At 40.6% G+C, this 18158-nt stretch overlaps 1 protein-coding gene across 10 annotated transcripts in view; it reads left to right on the top strand.

Annotated features, from left to right (window-relative positions):
* The window catches only part of syngap1b (synaptic Ras GTPase activating protein 1b), a 166353-nt gene that overhangs the window by 112885 nt on the left and 35310 nt on the right, over window positions 1-18158 (top strand). For 9 of the 10 annotated variants that reach the window (XM_072393604.1, XM_072393606.1, XM_072393610.1 and 6 more), the window contains 6 exons: window positions 4731-4852; window positions 11748-11901; window positions 12201-12299; window positions 15186-15425; window positions 17451-17786; window positions 17872-18016. In XM_072393604.1, the coding sequence (XP_072249705.1) occupies window positions 4731-4852; window positions 11748-11901; window positions 12201-12299; window positions 15186-15425; window positions 17451-17786; window positions 17872-18016 (1096 nt within the window). The remainder of the gene's footprint in view (window positions 1-4730; window positions 4853-11747; window positions 11902-12200; window positions 12300-15185; window positions 15426-17450; window positions 17787-17871; window positions 18017-18158) is intronic. The other variant, XM_072393603.1, reaches the window with a different exon arrangement.

Genomic DNA, 18158 nt, shown 5'->3' with positions numbered 1-18158 from the left:
ACAATAACAATATGTAGTGATGCATCTGCTGCTTTGTTCTTTCAGATGTTCATCATTTAGGACATAAAAAAAGATGCCAAACAGCGCCGTAGAAAATAATAAAATCAGTTAGAAGCAAAGATTAAAGCATCAACAAATGAGCAGAACAAAAGTTTGAGAGAAAATGACCACAGATATGAATGAAAGAACAAAATGGATTATGCTAATAATAGCCCATTGCTATGCTAAAATTGAGCTTGTTTTTCAGTGAATTTAAATGTTTGCATCTTTAGATTATTTTTAACCAATTATTCAGCGTCCTGTTTTTATTATAAAGAGCTTTTTCACTGCTTTTTAAACTGTGCTGTATCAATTAAATTAGCGTTGTACGATAATGATGAAACAAACTAATTAGAATTGAATGAAAAACACTGCCCAGTTAATTTATCAAGAATCTGTAGTTTAATTTCATACAGAAATGATTGAAAATCAGTGGATCCCTTGAAGAAGAGCCTTTTAAATGGTGATGCAAAGTAAATGTGACCTGGAGGAAATGAGCTAAAACAGCAAACACACGGGAAGATTCTTAAATGTCAGCAAAGGCGGGCAGTATTAGAACGTGTTGTCACTGTTAGCTCTGGGGTCATTGTGTCCCTTTTTCTATGAGATATATAAAGCTGGGGAAAGGAGCTGGCAGCAAAACCCTTTCTGTGGACAGAAATAATAGGTTTATTGTTTTATTCATGGAGTAGAAAATCATCAAAAGATATCAAAGTTGAACATAATGAGATTTTTGTCCTGTTAAGTTTCTTGCCCTCTTTCCATGACTTCTGCTGGTGTTTTGCTCACTGTTAGTGTCTCACAAAATGGCAGAACTTGTTTTGTTCCCTGTGGAGGGAAGTATTCGCTGCCCTTTCATATAAAATGGGAAGAATGTTCCACACACTTGAAAACTGCCGAGGCCAGATAATCCTTTAGTGGAAATGTGAAGCTTCAATTTGGCTCGGTCATGTCAGGGCTTTTGTTTTGCATCATTTTTTCATAGTGGCCGAGATGAGTTTCTTTTTTTTTATTAATATTTCAGGTTCTCTGATGGGATAAGCACAGAGGAGTGCAGGAAACATTTGTTTTTTTTTTTGGTTTTGCTCTGCTCTATTTAACTCTCACGGAACGAAATTAAAATATCGGAAATAAATCCCCAAAGCTTGTTGCTTTACACAGAGATAATAGTAATGCCTGAGACCCCCCCTCCAGCCACAAATACTTGTTTTTATCAGTGCACATTTTTCAGATCTTGCAGCCAATCATGTCAGCTGTAGTGTTAACTATGTCTGCAGACTTTTGATCCCTGACTTTAGTCTGAAAGGCAAAAAAACCCTCCTTTCCTGAAACAAAATGTCACCCTGCTAGCTGAAAAGGGCTGTCTCCAAGGATCCTTCCCCTTTGTTTTTACCCTGCTTTTTTCCTGAAAATGTACCCGTTCTGGCTCTTTGCTTGTACCGTCTCTGCTCTAAAGATGAGGGGAAATTAGGACACATGCAAAACAGCGAAAGGGCAAAATGAGCCGCTGTAGCTAAAAGGATTACTGCATGCCAGTTGTGCAGAAAGTATGATACCTTAAAAGCTGTGAAATCTTTGTGGTGTAAAAGTATCAAACAGCTTGAAATGCTGAAGTTAAGTAAGAGAATAATTATGGTTATTTGATGATGAAGGCATACCTCCGACTGATCTGTCCTCTCTGAGGATCTTTATTTAGTTCAGACAGACACCAGGAACCTGACATAAACTGTGAATAAAAGCACAGCCACTGCCCCTCACCTTCTTCCAACCACCTCCTGGTACTGCACTTTATTTTGGTTCAGCCTCTTTTGTCCCCCCTTGCATGGAATACTTTCTTACTTTTTCAGACTTAAAGTGTCAGACGGAGCAGCTAATCAAATCAGCTTTAGTCATGCAGGCTATTAACTTGGAACCAGCAGATGGAGCCAAGCCTTTAGTCATATCCTCAAGACAGGCTTCAAAGCCATTTGACTCATGCCAGATGACAAGGTGTTATTTCCCTCCAGTCACTCTCCCACCGAATAATGCTGTTATGCGATAGGTATATGAATGATATCTCTGTGAGTGTTCAGGTTGCACCTAAAACCTGGCAGGGTGAAGCTTCTTTAAGTGGAATATTAAAAAAATAAATAAATACTAAACACAATATGATATTTCATGCTCATTGTGAGACATTTTAACTTTAAATTGACTTTCACGGCATATTTTTAAAGGTTTAGACCGTGAAAACAGGTTGGAAATTTCATATTTGTGGTCTGCAAATATAATGATGCCATTTTTTTTAAGTTTGGGAATTTCAAAGGCCTGAGGAAAAATATGCCCAAAAAGGAGTGAAAATGCACCATCAGCTGCCTTTTTTCTATGAAATGTAATGACTTTTTCAGCATTTATGAATTAGAAATAATGATTTCTTCTGCTTGAAATGATTCACAGGAATTCTAAAAACTGTTCAAACTTGGGAAACATGCATGGAAACGTTCAAAAGACGTCATAATCTTTGTTGAACAGTGGGATGATGATATGACTTGTGATATATGAAGAAACACTTCAACATATTGTGCAGCTATGCATGCTGGTTAGTTGTTGAACAAAGCTGCAGAGCTTCCTCTAAGTGGAACGCAGCCCTCATTATTACACCTGTGCTTGTCCTGTTTCAGGACAAACTGTGCAGCCCCAACTCGAGCATAAATTTTTGATCTTGACATTTTTTAAACCAGTAGAAGAACTAAGTGCAGTCATCGTGTCTTTCTGTTATTTTCTCACTGACTGGACACTGCAGTAAGAACTGATCAGGCTTAACAGCGCGGCAGGTTTCCAGCTAGTCTGAGCTGCTCCATAGAAGATTAAATGATCCTACAAACCAAGTCATGCCACACATCCCATAACCATACAACACATTCTATCCAACCGGGTTCTCTTATATATTGTATTCATATGGGAAAACTGACAAATTGTCCACAAAGCACACTGCAGCCATAGAAATATGCCTGAGTTTTATTCTCAGTGATGCAGAATACAAAATACATTAAGGAGCCACTTAAAGCTGAATTTACAGCTAAAATTAGACTGATGTGGATTGAGACATAAAGACATTATTCAATTTCTGGGGAAAAAGTTTGATTGATTTCCAGTGTTTTATAATTCCCTGCATTTTTAGTAACGTAACTTCTAAAACTGTTTCCTAGAACTATCAATATACAGTGTAAAAGTCCTGAGTCACCCCTCATTTCTTCATATTTTGCTTCCAAGCCTCTCCTGTAATATTTTAAAGTGGTCTGTTCTCCAGCTTTCTGAAGGTCTTTGAAAGTTTTTCTTTGGATATTGGCTGCTTTTTCACTCAGTTCAGTCCTTGTTGGTGACTATTTTCAGAGGAATTTGTTTTTTAAGCCACTTAACTCTGACCTATTAAAGCATAAAATAGAAACCTATTTTCAGGGATGAGCCAGTAAAATGTTTACACATGATAGAAACCCGTTGAGGAAACTGGACAAGTGGAGGACAAAAGAAGAAGTGTCAGGCCTAAAAAACTATCTACAGCAGATGAACAGGATCTGAAAGTGATGTCCTTAAGAAAGAGGAAAAAATCCAGCTGTGACCTGACAGGACCTGAGAGATGCATCTGGACCTTCAGCTGATCCATCTACTGTTGGCCCAAGCCTCATCAGAAATGGGCTCCATGGAAGGGTGGCTGTCAAGAAGCCGTTCTTAAGGAAGGGAAACAGGGAGAAAAGGCTGAGCTGTGCCAAATGACACAAGAAGTGGACTGAAAATCAGTGGCAACAGGTCTTATGGAGGGATGAATCCTCCCCAGAGCCCGGACCTCAACATTATTGAAGCAGTGTGGGATCATCTGACAGAGAACGGAACAAAAGGCAGCCCACATCCAAAGAAGAGCTTTGGGATGTCCTTCAAGAAGCCTGGAGAACTATTCCTGAAGACTCCTTAAAGAAATGACAGAAAGCTTGTCTCAGAGGTTTCAGGCTGTGTTGGAGAATAAAGGAGCTCAGACCAGAGATTCACTTTGAAGCTGCTGAGAACTGAACAGTCTTGATTTTTGCTTAATATAAAGTATTTAAATTCACATTTGCACGTTTTCAATAAATGAATGCAGCTATTTCCTGGAGGAATGACGGGTTGTTCAGGACTCTTTCCTCTCAGTACTGTTTACCTTGTGTGGTATTGTGGAATGTTTTTAATTCAGAACAATGTTCCTGCTTATCAATGAACGAATCCATTGTTTCAGATACATTATTTAATACTGAATCATGTCAGAAAGCTCAAGTAGAACGAGCTGCATCCATGTGAGACTTCAGCTGCTGTTGCTGGACTGCATGGCACACCACTGCCCACCACAGGATCTATTGCAGCACTGCAGCTATGTATGCAGCAATGACATTTCCTGTCAATAATAAATATACTGTGTGCTCTCCCCACAACGCATCATGTCCTTCATTTTTGTGTTTGTTCCCATTGGATTTTGGTGTTATCTGACTACATCTGATACAAATTACATTGACTTTGTTTTTCCTCATGGTCATATCAAACCATCCCTGACTTCTGCGTCCTCGTCTCACTGCTCAATCCCTCATCTCTTCCGTCGTATTCCACCGTAATTTCGTGCCTGCATGTCGTCCCTCTCGCTCTCCATTCGTTTGTCTTCGCCGTTGCTCTATTTCCTCCCCACGCTCCAGAGTTTCCTCAGTAGAAGGTTGAAGGGCTCAATCAAGAGGGCCAAGAGTCAGCCCAAACTGGACCGAACTAGCAGTTTCCGCCACATGATCCTCCCCCGCTTCCGCAGTGCAGACCAAGACAGGTCAGTGAGTATGTGTGAGTGACTTCATGCATGGGTTGTCTGAGGCTGCTTGGCCACCGCAGTGTGACGTCACATCCACGTACGAAACTTGTACGTTTATCCGTTTAAGCACAACAACACAGACTGCATACCGTCGCAGTTTCACACCAGAAACTTCTGTGTAACTTCTGGGCAACAAAATTGTGATGCTTGCATCTGCCCTTGAAATTGTAACATGGCTACGTTTTGCATCACGTTAAACAAGTACTGCATTGTTAAAGCTTGAAAAAATGTTACACAACAGTGTTTTTCTTTGCATATTATAATATTTTTATGTTTTGCATTACATAAACGTAAATGTGTGCGATAAAATTTGACTATTTTATGATAAAAAACATTCATAAGGAGGGTGGGCCGTTACTTTTCTGGTTTGTTGTCACAGTAAAATGTGCTTCAGTTGGTTGGGCTTAAAATACATCAGATCACCTGAATACTGTAGAAAACAACATGTTGCCGTCTCACTAATTCTTTTTGCTGCTTTTGGGACATGTGGACACACAAAGCTATTCCATGTTCTCTTGTGAGGCTTGGCTGGTTAGATCCACTCCTCAAATTAAAAGAAAAGAGACAACAATAAAGCTAAAAACCTCATGTTCTTTGACTTATAGTGGAACAGAGTAAAAAGCATGATATAAAGAATCGATGACTACTTTTGTTTTTAGCTGACTTTGCTAATGTGGCACTCGCCAGGAGATGACACCCTCACCCCACCACCTTCATCTTTTATCGTAAAGACCGGCACTGCTCGCAGTTTAATTCCCATAAAATATATCTTGACGTTTCCTCTCTATGTTTGTATTATCTATCGCTCCTCCTTTCACTTTTTAAACCTCTTTCTCTGCATATCTGCATCTCTGCCCATCTGTCTGTGGTATAGCTTCTTGTTTGTTTCACACTTGCAGGCCCAACTCCAGTGTCACTTAGAATCGAAACAGTGAAGCATCATCACGGTGTCTCTGCCAGCGAGCTGAAGAAACTCTTTTTTGCCATGGCAACCAGCAGACAGCCATATGGCAGCTGTGCAGACCATAATGAGTCAGTGGGAGATTTGCTTAATTATACCTCCTCTGTATCCTGAACATAGTTGTAGCAGTGCTGAGATTCCTCAGGCACAGCAGCACAGGAGATACATGGCTAATTTCCTTGATGGAAACATCCTTCAGAGTTGGTTAGATCATATGAAGTATTTTATTACAAAAGAACCTTACCTCAGTATTTAGCCTAAGTTTGCTGCAGTCAATTATTTTGACTTCCTAGAAAATCTCTGAAGGCCAGGGTGACATCTGCTGGCTTATTTAGTAAAACAAACCTGAAGATGTTCAGATAAATGTTTTAGAAAGGATAAAAACAGCAAACTATCACAATTAATAATCTTAACGTCCATTAACTGATTTAATTTTCTTTATCTGTGTTCCCACTGGATAGTTACAGCCAGGACAAAATATCACCCGTGACACGCTATATTCAGGAGTGTGCAACAGCTATTAAACTGTTTTCTGAAACAGGTGCCTGCCAAAGAACGTCTCCGCCCATCGTATCTGCCCATAATTACTTGGGAAGATTTTGGCTTTTATAATTCCCGTTTGGTTCAAGGAGACAGAAAAGCTGAAATAATGAAGAGCCTTGCTGCTTACTATCAGAGGCTCTGGTGAACAATTACAGTTGTGTTCACTTGTGTTTTTATGTTTTCAGATATTTTATCAAGGGAGAGCTTACCTGTGTCCTGCATGGGTATTTGCGTACTTCTGGCTGTGCAAAAACTGCAGGGATGCTCATTTTTGCACATTATTTTTCACTAATAGCTCCCAACGACTACTTCAGTCAGCCACAGCACTGAAAACAGGGACAGATAAACATTAGTCTGACATTGATTAATCAGAATGCTTTAGTCAAGTCAAGTTTATGTGTGTAGCACATTTCATGTACAAAACAATTAATAGTGCTTTACATGAAATAAAAGCTTTGCAGCGGGGAGTGGAAGAAGCATTAAGAATACATAAAATAATATAAAGAGAAATAAATAAAATTATTTAGATTCAATTAAAATTATTAAAAACAAGCAACAGTCTTGATAAGTTCAAAGATACCGTGTAGATTTCATGCATAGACACATGAGAAAAGAGATCTTCTGAGTCTATCAACTTGGTCAGTGATTGTAAAGGCCCGAGTCTCAAGGTATTTACCAACGCTGACCCTCTTCTCTTTGCTACCAAACAGAATGATCTCAGTTTTGTCTCATTTAATTGTAGAAAATTCTCTCTCATCCATTTATTTCCTCCAGACACTGACACGGCAGTCGTCTGGTGACAGAGATACATAAAGTTTTGTATCGTCTGTATAACTGTGATAATTTATGTTAAAGTTCTTTAATATCTGACCCAAAGGGAGCATATACAAGTTAAACAGAAGAGGTCCAAGAATTGACCCCTGGGGGACTCCACAAGTCATGGCCACTCGCTAAGATTCATAGCTGCCAATTGTAACAAAATAACTCCGGCCTTCTAAATAGGACCTGAGCCAGAAAGCCCAACCCAGTTTTCCAGCCTGTGCAACAGGATTCTGTGATCTACAGTATCAGACGCAGCGCTGAGATCCAACAGAACCAGGACTGAAACATAACCAGAATCAGTATTTACACAGACTTTACTCAGAGAGGGTCATTGAAAGGGTTAGGGTTTGTTTTCAATGGGACCCTGTTCATGAGACAAACAGATTAATAACAACACAGAAATAAAACGGAATGAAAGAGAAACACATTCAGTGCAAAACTTCTCACAGAACAGAACCGGTTCATAACGTTGACCCTGACAAACATCTATGGTATTTGACAGGAGTCCAATCCACAGAGAACCCGTTCCACAACCCACGGGTTGTTTGAGAAAAGTCACAGTCAGGTAGACTTGACATGAATTAGGCTTGTTGTGAATGCTGTTTGACCATCAGGTCAAGGTTTTTAACTCATTTGAGCAATGCTAATGACAGAAAATCTGCTAAATTAGGGATGATCCCATCAGTCCAACAGTTTATATTCTGTGTGTTACCAATTAGCTTAAAATGTTGTCCTAAGTTCTATAAGCCTTTTAACCTGGTTAACATCTCCATATGTCGTTGTTTATGGCTTTGGTTACATTCTTTGTTCCTTTGTTTTAACTTGGAATTGGTTTTACTTTAGTTAGTCTTACTTTCCTGCTTTGTTTTTTTTAAGAGCTCGTTCCTTTGTGGATCTGTTCAGTTTTACTTCCTGTCTTTGTTTATCACTTGGTCTTAATTTACTGATTGTCACACACCTGCCATGCATTTGTGATTAGTTCCCAAAGTTTTTCATCCCTTTTTGTTTCCTTGATTCATTGCAAAATCCTTGTCAGTCGTATTGTCTACTTTGTTCCTTGTCATTGCTCCAAGATCTCCATCGTGCTCCTGGAAATCTGTAATAGACTAGTTTTGGATTTTCTGCCTTGAAGCATTTTTCTTTTTGTGAAATAGAAGTTTTTAGTCAGTCATCCTTTTCCCTCCTGTCAGTAAACCATGTATATTTACAAGATTACAAGATTAGCCATGAGCAAAATTAGCTGTCAGTGCTATAGCTGCAGATTTTAGCTTTGACTCAGTACCACCTACAGCCTTAGCAAGGTGAGGTCAGACTGGCTCCACGCTCTGTGTAAAAGTCCTGAGTTGTTGTGTGATGGGGCTGTAAAGCTTTTCAACTTGCCCTCTGAGGTACTACTGAATTGAGAAGCTGCTTCATGGCCAAGCAAACGGGTGCCAGCTCTTATTAGCCACTGGCTAACTTCTCCTCATAGCTTGTGGAAGCTTTCATTTAACAGCAGGTGGAGATATGGGCGATGCTAGAGTGGCATAAATCCCGTCATATCCAACTACATTTATACGTTTAGCAGATGCATAAGAATAAAGGAACAATTTACAATAAACAATTACAACATAAATATGTCTAAAACTTCTAAATGTAGGATTTTTGAAGAAGACAAATGAGTTTTTAGGAGATTATTTAACTGCTGGAATTGACTTTGGAATAAGCATCATTGCATTGTTATCATTTGCATATTAGAAATTAAATTAAAGAAAAACTAAATGAAAAAATACTTTATTTATCCCAAAGGGACATTATGTATAATTATAAGGATTATAAGGAAATTGTATTATGATCATATTATTTTAGACATAGATTATTAGCATTTTAATTTCTGTCTTAATTTATGACAAAAGCTGCATTTTTTATTTTTTTTGGACTTTCTGGACTTTTATGATAAAATGCAAATGATTTGATTTTGCTGCTTTGACAACGATTCAAGTTGAGTTTCACTTTTCAGTATTTGTTGTCAGAAGTGCTTTCTTTTACTTTGCTGCATCAAAGCACACAGCGTTTTCCCCTGTATCTATATCGTTGTTTCCAGCCTGTCATCGCTGCTGATTTTTCTTCACAAGTGTGTGGTTCATCTGTCATGATGTGTTACAAATAATTTGCAAGGTTCCAGCGTTGTCTTTTTAAGTCTCTCCACTGAGACCTGGCGTAGATCTCTTTTTTTCTTCCTTTATTTTACCTCCAGCACTCCTGCTGTCTTCTCAATCCCTTCATGCTTCCCAACTCACGCATCCTCCTTTCCCTCAGCTTTCTCTCCTCTAATCCATACTCACTTTCTTCCTCTCCAAAGGATACTGTTTACATAATGAACATGATTTCCACTGAGGTTTTCTTTCTCAACCCAATTTTTCTCACTCTTTCCTTTTCTCATGACTTCCCCCACTCTTTCCCTCCTCTCCTCTGTATTCCCTTCCATCTGACTCATTCCTTTGGGTCTATTTTTATCTCTCCCCCGCTCTCTGAGTTCCTCTCTCCCCAGTTCTCTACATGTAATCAGCGCTCTCTTGATGAACGTTATGATTGAATATAGACAAAAGCAATGTGAGTGCAAGCAGGGGAGAGGCAGACGCAGAGTCGACGCTACAGAGTGTTTTCTGTCTTTAGTTTTTCCTCATCTCCGTCCCCCTTCTCTCGGCTTCATCGCACCTGACCGGCGCTCCTCTCTATCTGGTTAGACTCATCATGTCTTCATATGTCTGTAGAAGCTATGTGACTGTCTGTCAGCCGCTTATGTGCATGTGCATGTGTGCGTGGGAGTGAGAAGGCGAGCAGGATGGAGGGGCTTTAACAGAGATTTTGCTCACTTTTCAGTGTGATACGTTTGCATATGTATGTATCAGGATTAAGGATGTTGTTGAGAATGGTTTTGAAACACCGTCTGCGCAGTTTTGAATGTGGAGAAAAGAAGGGATGAATCTGAGAAAGTCATTTTAGGTTTTCTGACATAATAGAAAATGTGAAAACTGGAATGCATTTGATTGTGTGTATATGCGCTTAAATTGTGTTTTAATGGCGTTCATATGACCAGAGTCCCTGCTCAGCTCGACTGCATCCTTCTGTCCACGCCTTGTTGCCCTATCAGATAGTAGATAGTTTCAGAGTTTTTTCAGTCCGATCTTCTGCTCTTCCTCCTCAGCCCACTCTTTGCAGCAAGAATGAGTCACAAAAGCTAAATCTGTGTATTTATGTATTCGGACACTGAGATCATTTTACTTTACATAGACTTTCACTGCCTGAAAAAAGGTGACCAGCTGGATTTAACTCGTGCCTCTCATTAGAAAAGTATTGTAGGGATTAATATGTTTCAGCTAGCAACACATTATTTAACCTTAACAGTTCCTTAAGCAACCAGGTTAGAAGACACGGAAAAGATGTTAATCCGTTCAAATTATTGGTCTCGATCAAGCAAACAAAGCAAGTGAGCAAAGAACTGTTCAAAGCATTATTGATCGTCTTCGAGGAAGAACTGTGGTCGGAAGAAAAATGGGATCAAAGGTCACTTAAACGCATGGTGAAATCTGATCAAAGAACCTTTTCAGTACAACTTACACCAATGTTTAAAAGTAAAAACATCTCCCTTTAAGGAGCATAAAAACTGAACTCTGAAGCAATGGAAAAGGTCTCGTGGTCCTATGAGTTCAGATCCTCGTAGCCTGTTCCAGAGCGATGGGAGCATCACATCAGCAGAAGAAGAGCAGGGAAGTCAAGCTTATTTCCTCCTGTGCAAACATGTGGGGCAGCGCTGTGATCTGAGGTCGCTTTAGTCGGTCAAGTTGAGGTTCAGCGAAGTATTGTGCTCAAAAATGAGGTCAGATGACTACCTGAATATACAGAAACAGGGATTCTTTAGCTCCATAGTCGAGTTATTTTTCTTTCCTGATGATATGAGCATATTCCAAAAAGACAGTGCCAGGATTCATCGGACATTTCAAATTCTAAAAGTTTTTAGAGAGGGGATTGTTACACCTCTCATTGTTCACTACAATATACAGTTTTCACTCGGTTGTATTTTTCTGGCACTCGATATCATCAACCAATTAGCACAAGTTGTCCCTTGAAAAGGCATCTAAAGCCTTTAAAGATGTGTTTGAAGACAACCTCCCTAAACCTGAGGACCTTTATTTATTCATTTCTTCCTAATCTACATACATTTTTTCTTTGAGTGTCTGAGTCACGTTGCATCAGGCTTGAATAGGACAAGTATACAAAAGTTTTATTCGCTCTGAATGGATTATACACATGTGCCACGTCCAGTTTTGACGGATTAGTATAGAAATTGTTAATGTCGTGTGGTACTTATTGAGCAGTTCACAGAGATTAGAATAAAAGGAGGATTACAGTGTTTTATCATTTACATCTACATATTGACATGAAGGGCTTCCCTGTAGTTTGTTATGCTGAATCCTAAGCTGCTTTCAATAAAAGCCCCCCCTCCCCTCTCCCCTCTCCACATCTAACAAACTATTGCTCTCCCAGGACCCGTTTGATGCAGAGCTTCAAAGAGTCCCACTCCCATGAGTCCTTGCTGTCTCCCAGCAGTGCTGCTGAGGCGCTGGACCTCACTCTGGACGAGGATGCCATCATCAAACCTGTCCACTCGAGCATCCTGGGACAGGAGTACTGCTTTGAGGTGAGAGCTGAGCTGCATGATGGACAAACAGCAGCAGATACTCACACAGAGTACATGGTACAGAACAGTTAATGGCACCAAACATGCTCCAAGCTGATTTTTTTTTTTTTTTAAATGAACATGTGAAAAGTGAGACAGAGCAAAGACACTGAAATGAGGCTTAGCTCTCTCAGCTTTTCATTAGCGGAACATGACAGAGGCTGAGAGTGAATGCAAGACATTGTTTTGGCGCCTTAGTTGCAGTCTCCATAGTGACTAATGGCTGTGGTTGTTGAATTTACCATTGGCTATAACCTCAGGTGACAACTTCATCGGGAACCAAGTGCTTTGCGTGTCGCTCAGCTGCAGAGAGAGACAAATGGATCGAGAACCTGCAGAGAGCTGTCAAGCCCAACAAGGTGAGGGGAGAGAAAGGGATGCGGTAGAGGAAGAAAAAAGGATGATCCCTCTGTCTGTGTGTCTCTCTCTCTCCTCCCCGTCTCCCGTTGTTGTTTGTTTTCAGTAAGAGCGCACCGCTTCATTTCTCTGTGTGAACTCCATCCTCCTGTCTGTGTGTGTCTGTGTTGAGCTATTTAGTAGCATCTCCGAGCAAATATTAAAGCTGCACAAGGTAATGTTCTTAGGGTGGAGGATTCCAACTGCTGTTTTGAAAACCCACAAATCAGATAATGTGATTTCAATAAATTGTACTCAGCAGGTTGATGTTTACCAGCCCAGCATGTCTGAGAGAGCTGATACGAAATGATACTGAAGGGACAACAGGAGAAGAGAAAAACATGAAAAGAAAGAAAACTGCGATTCAGTCAGATTTCTTTGGTGTATGCAGACCTTTTTAAGACAACTGGTAGCATTCATCAGTGTGATTAATCTGATAAGACGTATGTTTTATGACACAGAACTGTCCGAGGAAAAGGGCAGACATGTTCAAGTTTATTTCATAGAGCTTCAACTTGTGAGACCAAGAAAGTGCTGTCAGTGGAGTCGGGAAGTGAATAGGAGCCTCCACCTGAGGCCCGCCCATAGCCACCGGTCTAAGATGCTGAATTCATCCGGATTTTTACCCGGCAACCTCACAAGGTCATAGCCTTCCTGCACTCAAGGTTTCTCCTACACACAAAATGTGCAAGCAGTCCACACCAGCTATACGGCTTATGTACAGACAGTGTGTCTGTGCCCATCGAGTAACAAGGTCCCCCTCTAAAAACACCTGTTTCAGCTGAAATTGTGACACCGTAAAGGAGGTATTTTTGAGTAGTTAATGTCTAACCTGCAGCAGTGAGTGGTTAGAATCGGTGCAGATTCCTGATGGCGAGCCAAAAAGTGAACTTTTCTCCATTCAAACCAACTCAAACCTCAAATATTTAATGTTGTTCATGAGCAAAACACATTTTTACACTCCTTAATTTTTGTATCTGTTACAAAACAGATGTTTTTCAGCTGAAGAACAACCATGTTGCAGCACAGCTGTTGTCCCCATTCTAATCAGCAGTAAGCTTGGCTCGGATGTGAGAAATCTTCCCTGATTCTCATTACTGAGATTGTAGCGACCACTATTACAGGAAGCACACAAACTACTCCTCAGTACTTTACACAACCTCAGTTAAAGAATACAGATATTTCCCTTTAATATTGTTGGATTTGGAGTAAACGGGATACCACAAATAAAGCATGCAAACTTAGCATTCAGCTATTTATGCTGTAATGGTTTGAAAATGATTTTATCCAGTTTTACCCGCCAGTTTTATCCAATAAGAAGCCCTCTGAATGCTAAGGGTCCTCGTGTGTCTGTACGGGCAGGGAAAGGTTCATATCTTCCATTAAATCCTGTGAGATGACACAGCAGTCTGCTGAACATATCGGCTAATTTAATTCTAATGATGAAATATCACAAAAGCACACCTCAACAATTTGCACACTGCAGCAAACGGTCTACAACATATTTATACATCCAATGGAGTTTGAAGAATTCGACATTGAACACTTGTATGAAGAAATGTCCAAAAAAAAAAATGGCTGATGACCGCTATCACTGCGCCATTAAAGAAAATAAGATGGTGTTTTTTCTCAGTGCAGTTCTGTATTACTAAGATTTTATTTTCATCCTCACAGCTTAAATTCTTCATAGTGGCTCACCAATTTGCCTGTGATAGTCTTGTAAAATTGTCCAATACCCCCCCTCATTATCAATAAAAGCGAGTAGACATGCCTGATGGCAACCAGGGACAGAAGAGATATTAAGTGTGTCTGAGATGAAACATCATGCATGCTGGATGCCTCGCCCAGATGCTCAGGCCGTGGGGGTCCAGGCTGAGTCATGAAGCTTCAAGGATTCCTCTGGTTACTCTCTCCAAATCACACTCCCGCCTCTACCTCCTCACAACATGCACTGAGCATCTCAGACCAGATGTACCAGCAGAGATAAGACTTACTGTAGAGACAAGGATTATCATTATTCGTCTTGACTTTCTGGACCCTTTAAATCCCTCTTTGAGCTTTACTCTTTTTTTTTCCAGTGCAAAAGTGGAGCACCCACTCCACCCTGATTCAGGCTGTAATTAGGATTTTGATAGTAAAATTGAAATCGGACAGAAACAGGGATGCTGTAAGATGATATCAAGGCAGAGACTTGAGCCCATGCTGGTGCTGCTGCACTGCATGTGCCCTGGAAAACTGAGCCACCAGATGCCCAGCACATTCAAATTAATTATGCCTTATGTTTGGCAGCAGATATCAAAGAGCATACAAACAGCAAACTTAAGATCTGTAGATCTAGATGCTGACATACTCGGGAAAGTAGCCCTTGACTTTCAGCCCAACTGAGATGACTCGGCTTGGGTTTTCTGAAACATCACGCTGTAATCAACACGGCGCTCTGGTCTGCTGTGGAAAATGACAACTTAGGCTTTGTGATTAGGAAGTGCAGCTGTCTACAGAAACATTGTCACCATTGTTTGTCCCTTGTCTTTTCTGCACATGTGCATTGTGTGTTTCATGTGTTTTTTAAGTTTAAGGGGATTACTCTTTTCATTTTCTGTCATCTTTCTTTTGTGTGCCTGCCGTGCTGTTTCTGTGTTCAAGGCGAGAGTTGAGAGCAAATTCCAGCCTATGTCCACAGTGTTTTTCTCGTTCTCCTACAGGCTGACCTGCTGTCGTCTTTTTATTTCTGTCATTACTGTTTCTTTATGTTTTCCCTTACTTTGCCTCATCTACTCTCAGTGAAGCTTTTTTAATGACTGTCTTTGGATGCATTTGACTTTGTTTGACCTCTCTTCCTCTGCACTCAGGACAACAGCCGGAGGGTGGACAATGTGCTCAAACTGTGGATCATCGAGGCCCGTGAGCTTCCAGCTAAGAAACGCTACTACTGCGAACTCTGTCTGGATGACATGCTGTACGCACGCACCACCAGCAAGCCCCGCACTGACACCGTTTTCTGGGGCGAGCACTTTGAATTCAACAATCTGCCAGCTGTCCGGAACCTACGCCTTCATCTATACAAGGAGACAGACAAGAAGAGACGCAAGGTGACAGAGAGAGGTCACATGAACGTCTGCGAGAGGCTCATTTTCCCCTACAAAGCATGCACGGTTTCCTGGGCTTTTTATGGGATTATTTGTCATCTTCAAATGGGAATATTTTATATCTGGCTGTTACGTCCACTTGGTGAAACCAGTTAGCAGACAATAACACGACAACCAGTAAATCAAATGAGTCTCAGTTGAAGTGAACAAATGAGCTTTATTGTAACAAAAAAAAAAAAAGAGACACTCCAAGGTGGGGGGAGGATGGGACAAAGTGATTGTGCCAAATAAAATTCATATAACAAAAGAAGGCCTGTCTGAGCTACCTCTGAAGAAAGAAATTAAACAAAATACCTAACTAGCTTGTCTAACAAAAGACCCTTCAAAACAGTACAGTGGTGGCACAACCAATAAACCTAGTGGAATAACAATTAAATGCTACGTGAGTGCAAAAGAAGTGTAAAGGGTACCCCAACTTACCTAGTCCCAAAACCTCCCACACCTACCTGAACAAATATGTCTCTGAAAGAGCACCACACAGAGTCAAGGTTGGTAGCAAAATCAAGAAGTCAAGAAGCTCCTGAAGGCCGAGACTTCCTCCATTTTAAAGTGGCTCCTCAGTTGTGATTGGTCATTGGTAATTATCCAACCAGCTGCTCACACAGGTGAGCAGCATCCCTGCAGCAATTACCTACAGACAACACAACACACAGGGAAGGGGGGAGGAGACGCAAAACCACAGAATACCTGGCCGCCTGGCACGTAACACTGGCCGTGTCATTTTCTTCTATTGATTTTGTTCAAATGTGGTCGTAGTTATTCACAGTATAAATTTTATGTTTGAGGGAGGCTGAATTGCAGTAAGTATGTTCAAAATGTGCAGAGTCTGCTTCAAAGAAAAAGAGGGCAGTAACAATTCTAAGTATTGACGAAATAATCATGGAGTCATTACCACAGACGAGCAACCCTTTCACCACTCTTCAGACTCTCAGTATTTTCAACAATTTAGCTTTTTAGGCTGTAAAATAGAGTTTTGCTGGTTTCTAGAAGGCTTGTACTCAGAATTGATTTTAAACAACCAGGGATGCACTCTTAGTCATGCTACTTATCATAAATATAGGTTTAAAGGCCGGTGTCTGATAAATTCAAGTTTTTAGCATTTTGTTACCATGGTCATGCTCTATGTGTGTGTGTGGGGGGGGGATTATTCAAGATTTTTTTTAAGATTAACCACCCACCCCATACACACACATACAAAAGCGATAGTTACAGCCATTCAAACTGCTTATTTAGCTAAGACGTTCTGTAGCCATGCAAGTGTCTGTATAAAGAGATAAAAGTTTCTTACAGATGAAACTGTTTGCTGGGGCTTCATTCTCAAATGACCCTACATAGTCATGGTTGACATAATTTAGCTGACAGACTTTGCACTGGACCTCATTTTCTCATGTAATCTGTGTGCACTCATTTCCTTTCAGCTCATTATGAGAGTAGCTACTGTTGTTTTGCTGCTCTCTTTTTCAATTTCATGTGTTTCTGCTGACTGTTTGGCTCACTCACTCCAAACGCTCATAACACATAAACCAGAGAAGAAGAAGCTCAATGAGAGAGACTCTCACATTTAACTGAAATATAATGAGTGCACACAGATTATACACAGTCCAGCACAAACACAAAACTAAACATTTCTGTCCTTAGTTAATACAAACAGGTCATACATCTGTTAATCAGAGCTTCCAAACAAGTGTTAATCCACCTAAACAGAACCATGTTTAAATCCGGGACCCCTGATTTGTAAGAGTAAGACATCCCCAAACGAGTCGAACACATTGAGTTGTGGAATATCTCAGCTTGGAAAAATAACATCTCAAAACATTCTTTCATGAAAAGGGATAAATTTCACAGGAAGTTAATTTATTCCTGAAGAAAGTCTTTCAAATAAACAGTTTCTCTCAGGTACATTCATGCATAAATGAAAAGAAATTGTGCCTTGACTCGTGTTTAACGCTCATTTTTATGTCCTTTAAGGAAAAGAGCACATATTTAGGACTTGTCAGCATCCCCATCTCGAGCATCACTGGACGTCAGTTTGTGGAGCAGTGGTACCCCGTCATCCAGCCCAGCGTCCTTACAAAGGGAGCCGGTGTTGGAGGAGGAAAAATCATCAATGCATCACTTCGCCTCAAATCCCGCTTCCAGACCATGAACATCCTGCCCATGGAGCTGTACAAAGAGTTTGCAGAGTATGTCACCAACAACTACCGCACCTTGTGCGCTGTGCTGGAGCCCGTGCTGAGTGTGAAGAGCAAAGAGGAAGTGGCCTGTGCTTTAGTGCATATCCTGCAGAGTACAGGGAAAGCTAAGGTACAGGAAACTGACTCAAAACAAAGCTTTGTCTGTGCTCGTGATTATGAAAGGAGAGCAGTAACGTAGCCTTCCCTTCCTGCAGGACTTCCTGTCTGACATGGCGATGTGTGAGGTGGACAGATTCATTGACCGAGAACACCTTATCTTCAGAGAGAACACTCTGGCCACCAAAGCCATAGAAGAGTACCTCAAACTGATCGGACATAAGTACCTCAAGGATGCTATAGGTGAGCCGGAACAGTGGTGCTCTTCATGTTTGGCACGTTGCAACATTACAAACACACCAAATACATTTATAGGCAACTTGTAATTATTCTATAATTGCTTGCTTACACTCATTGTTTCTTAGCACAGCTGATAGATTTAATT

Source organism: Leuresthes tenuis, unplaced genomic scaffold, assembly GCF_036924035.1.
Source record: "Leuresthes tenuis unplaced genomic scaffold, fLeuTen1.0.hap1 SCAF_10, whole genome shotgun sequence".
Classification (NCBI taxonomy): Eukaryota; Metazoa; Chordata; class Actinopteri; order Atheriniformes; family Atherinopsidae; genus Leuresthes; species Leuresthes tenuis.
The sequence above is the reverse complement of the archived record's forward strand: the minus strand, read 5'-3'. Positions and strand labels throughout refer to the sequence as shown.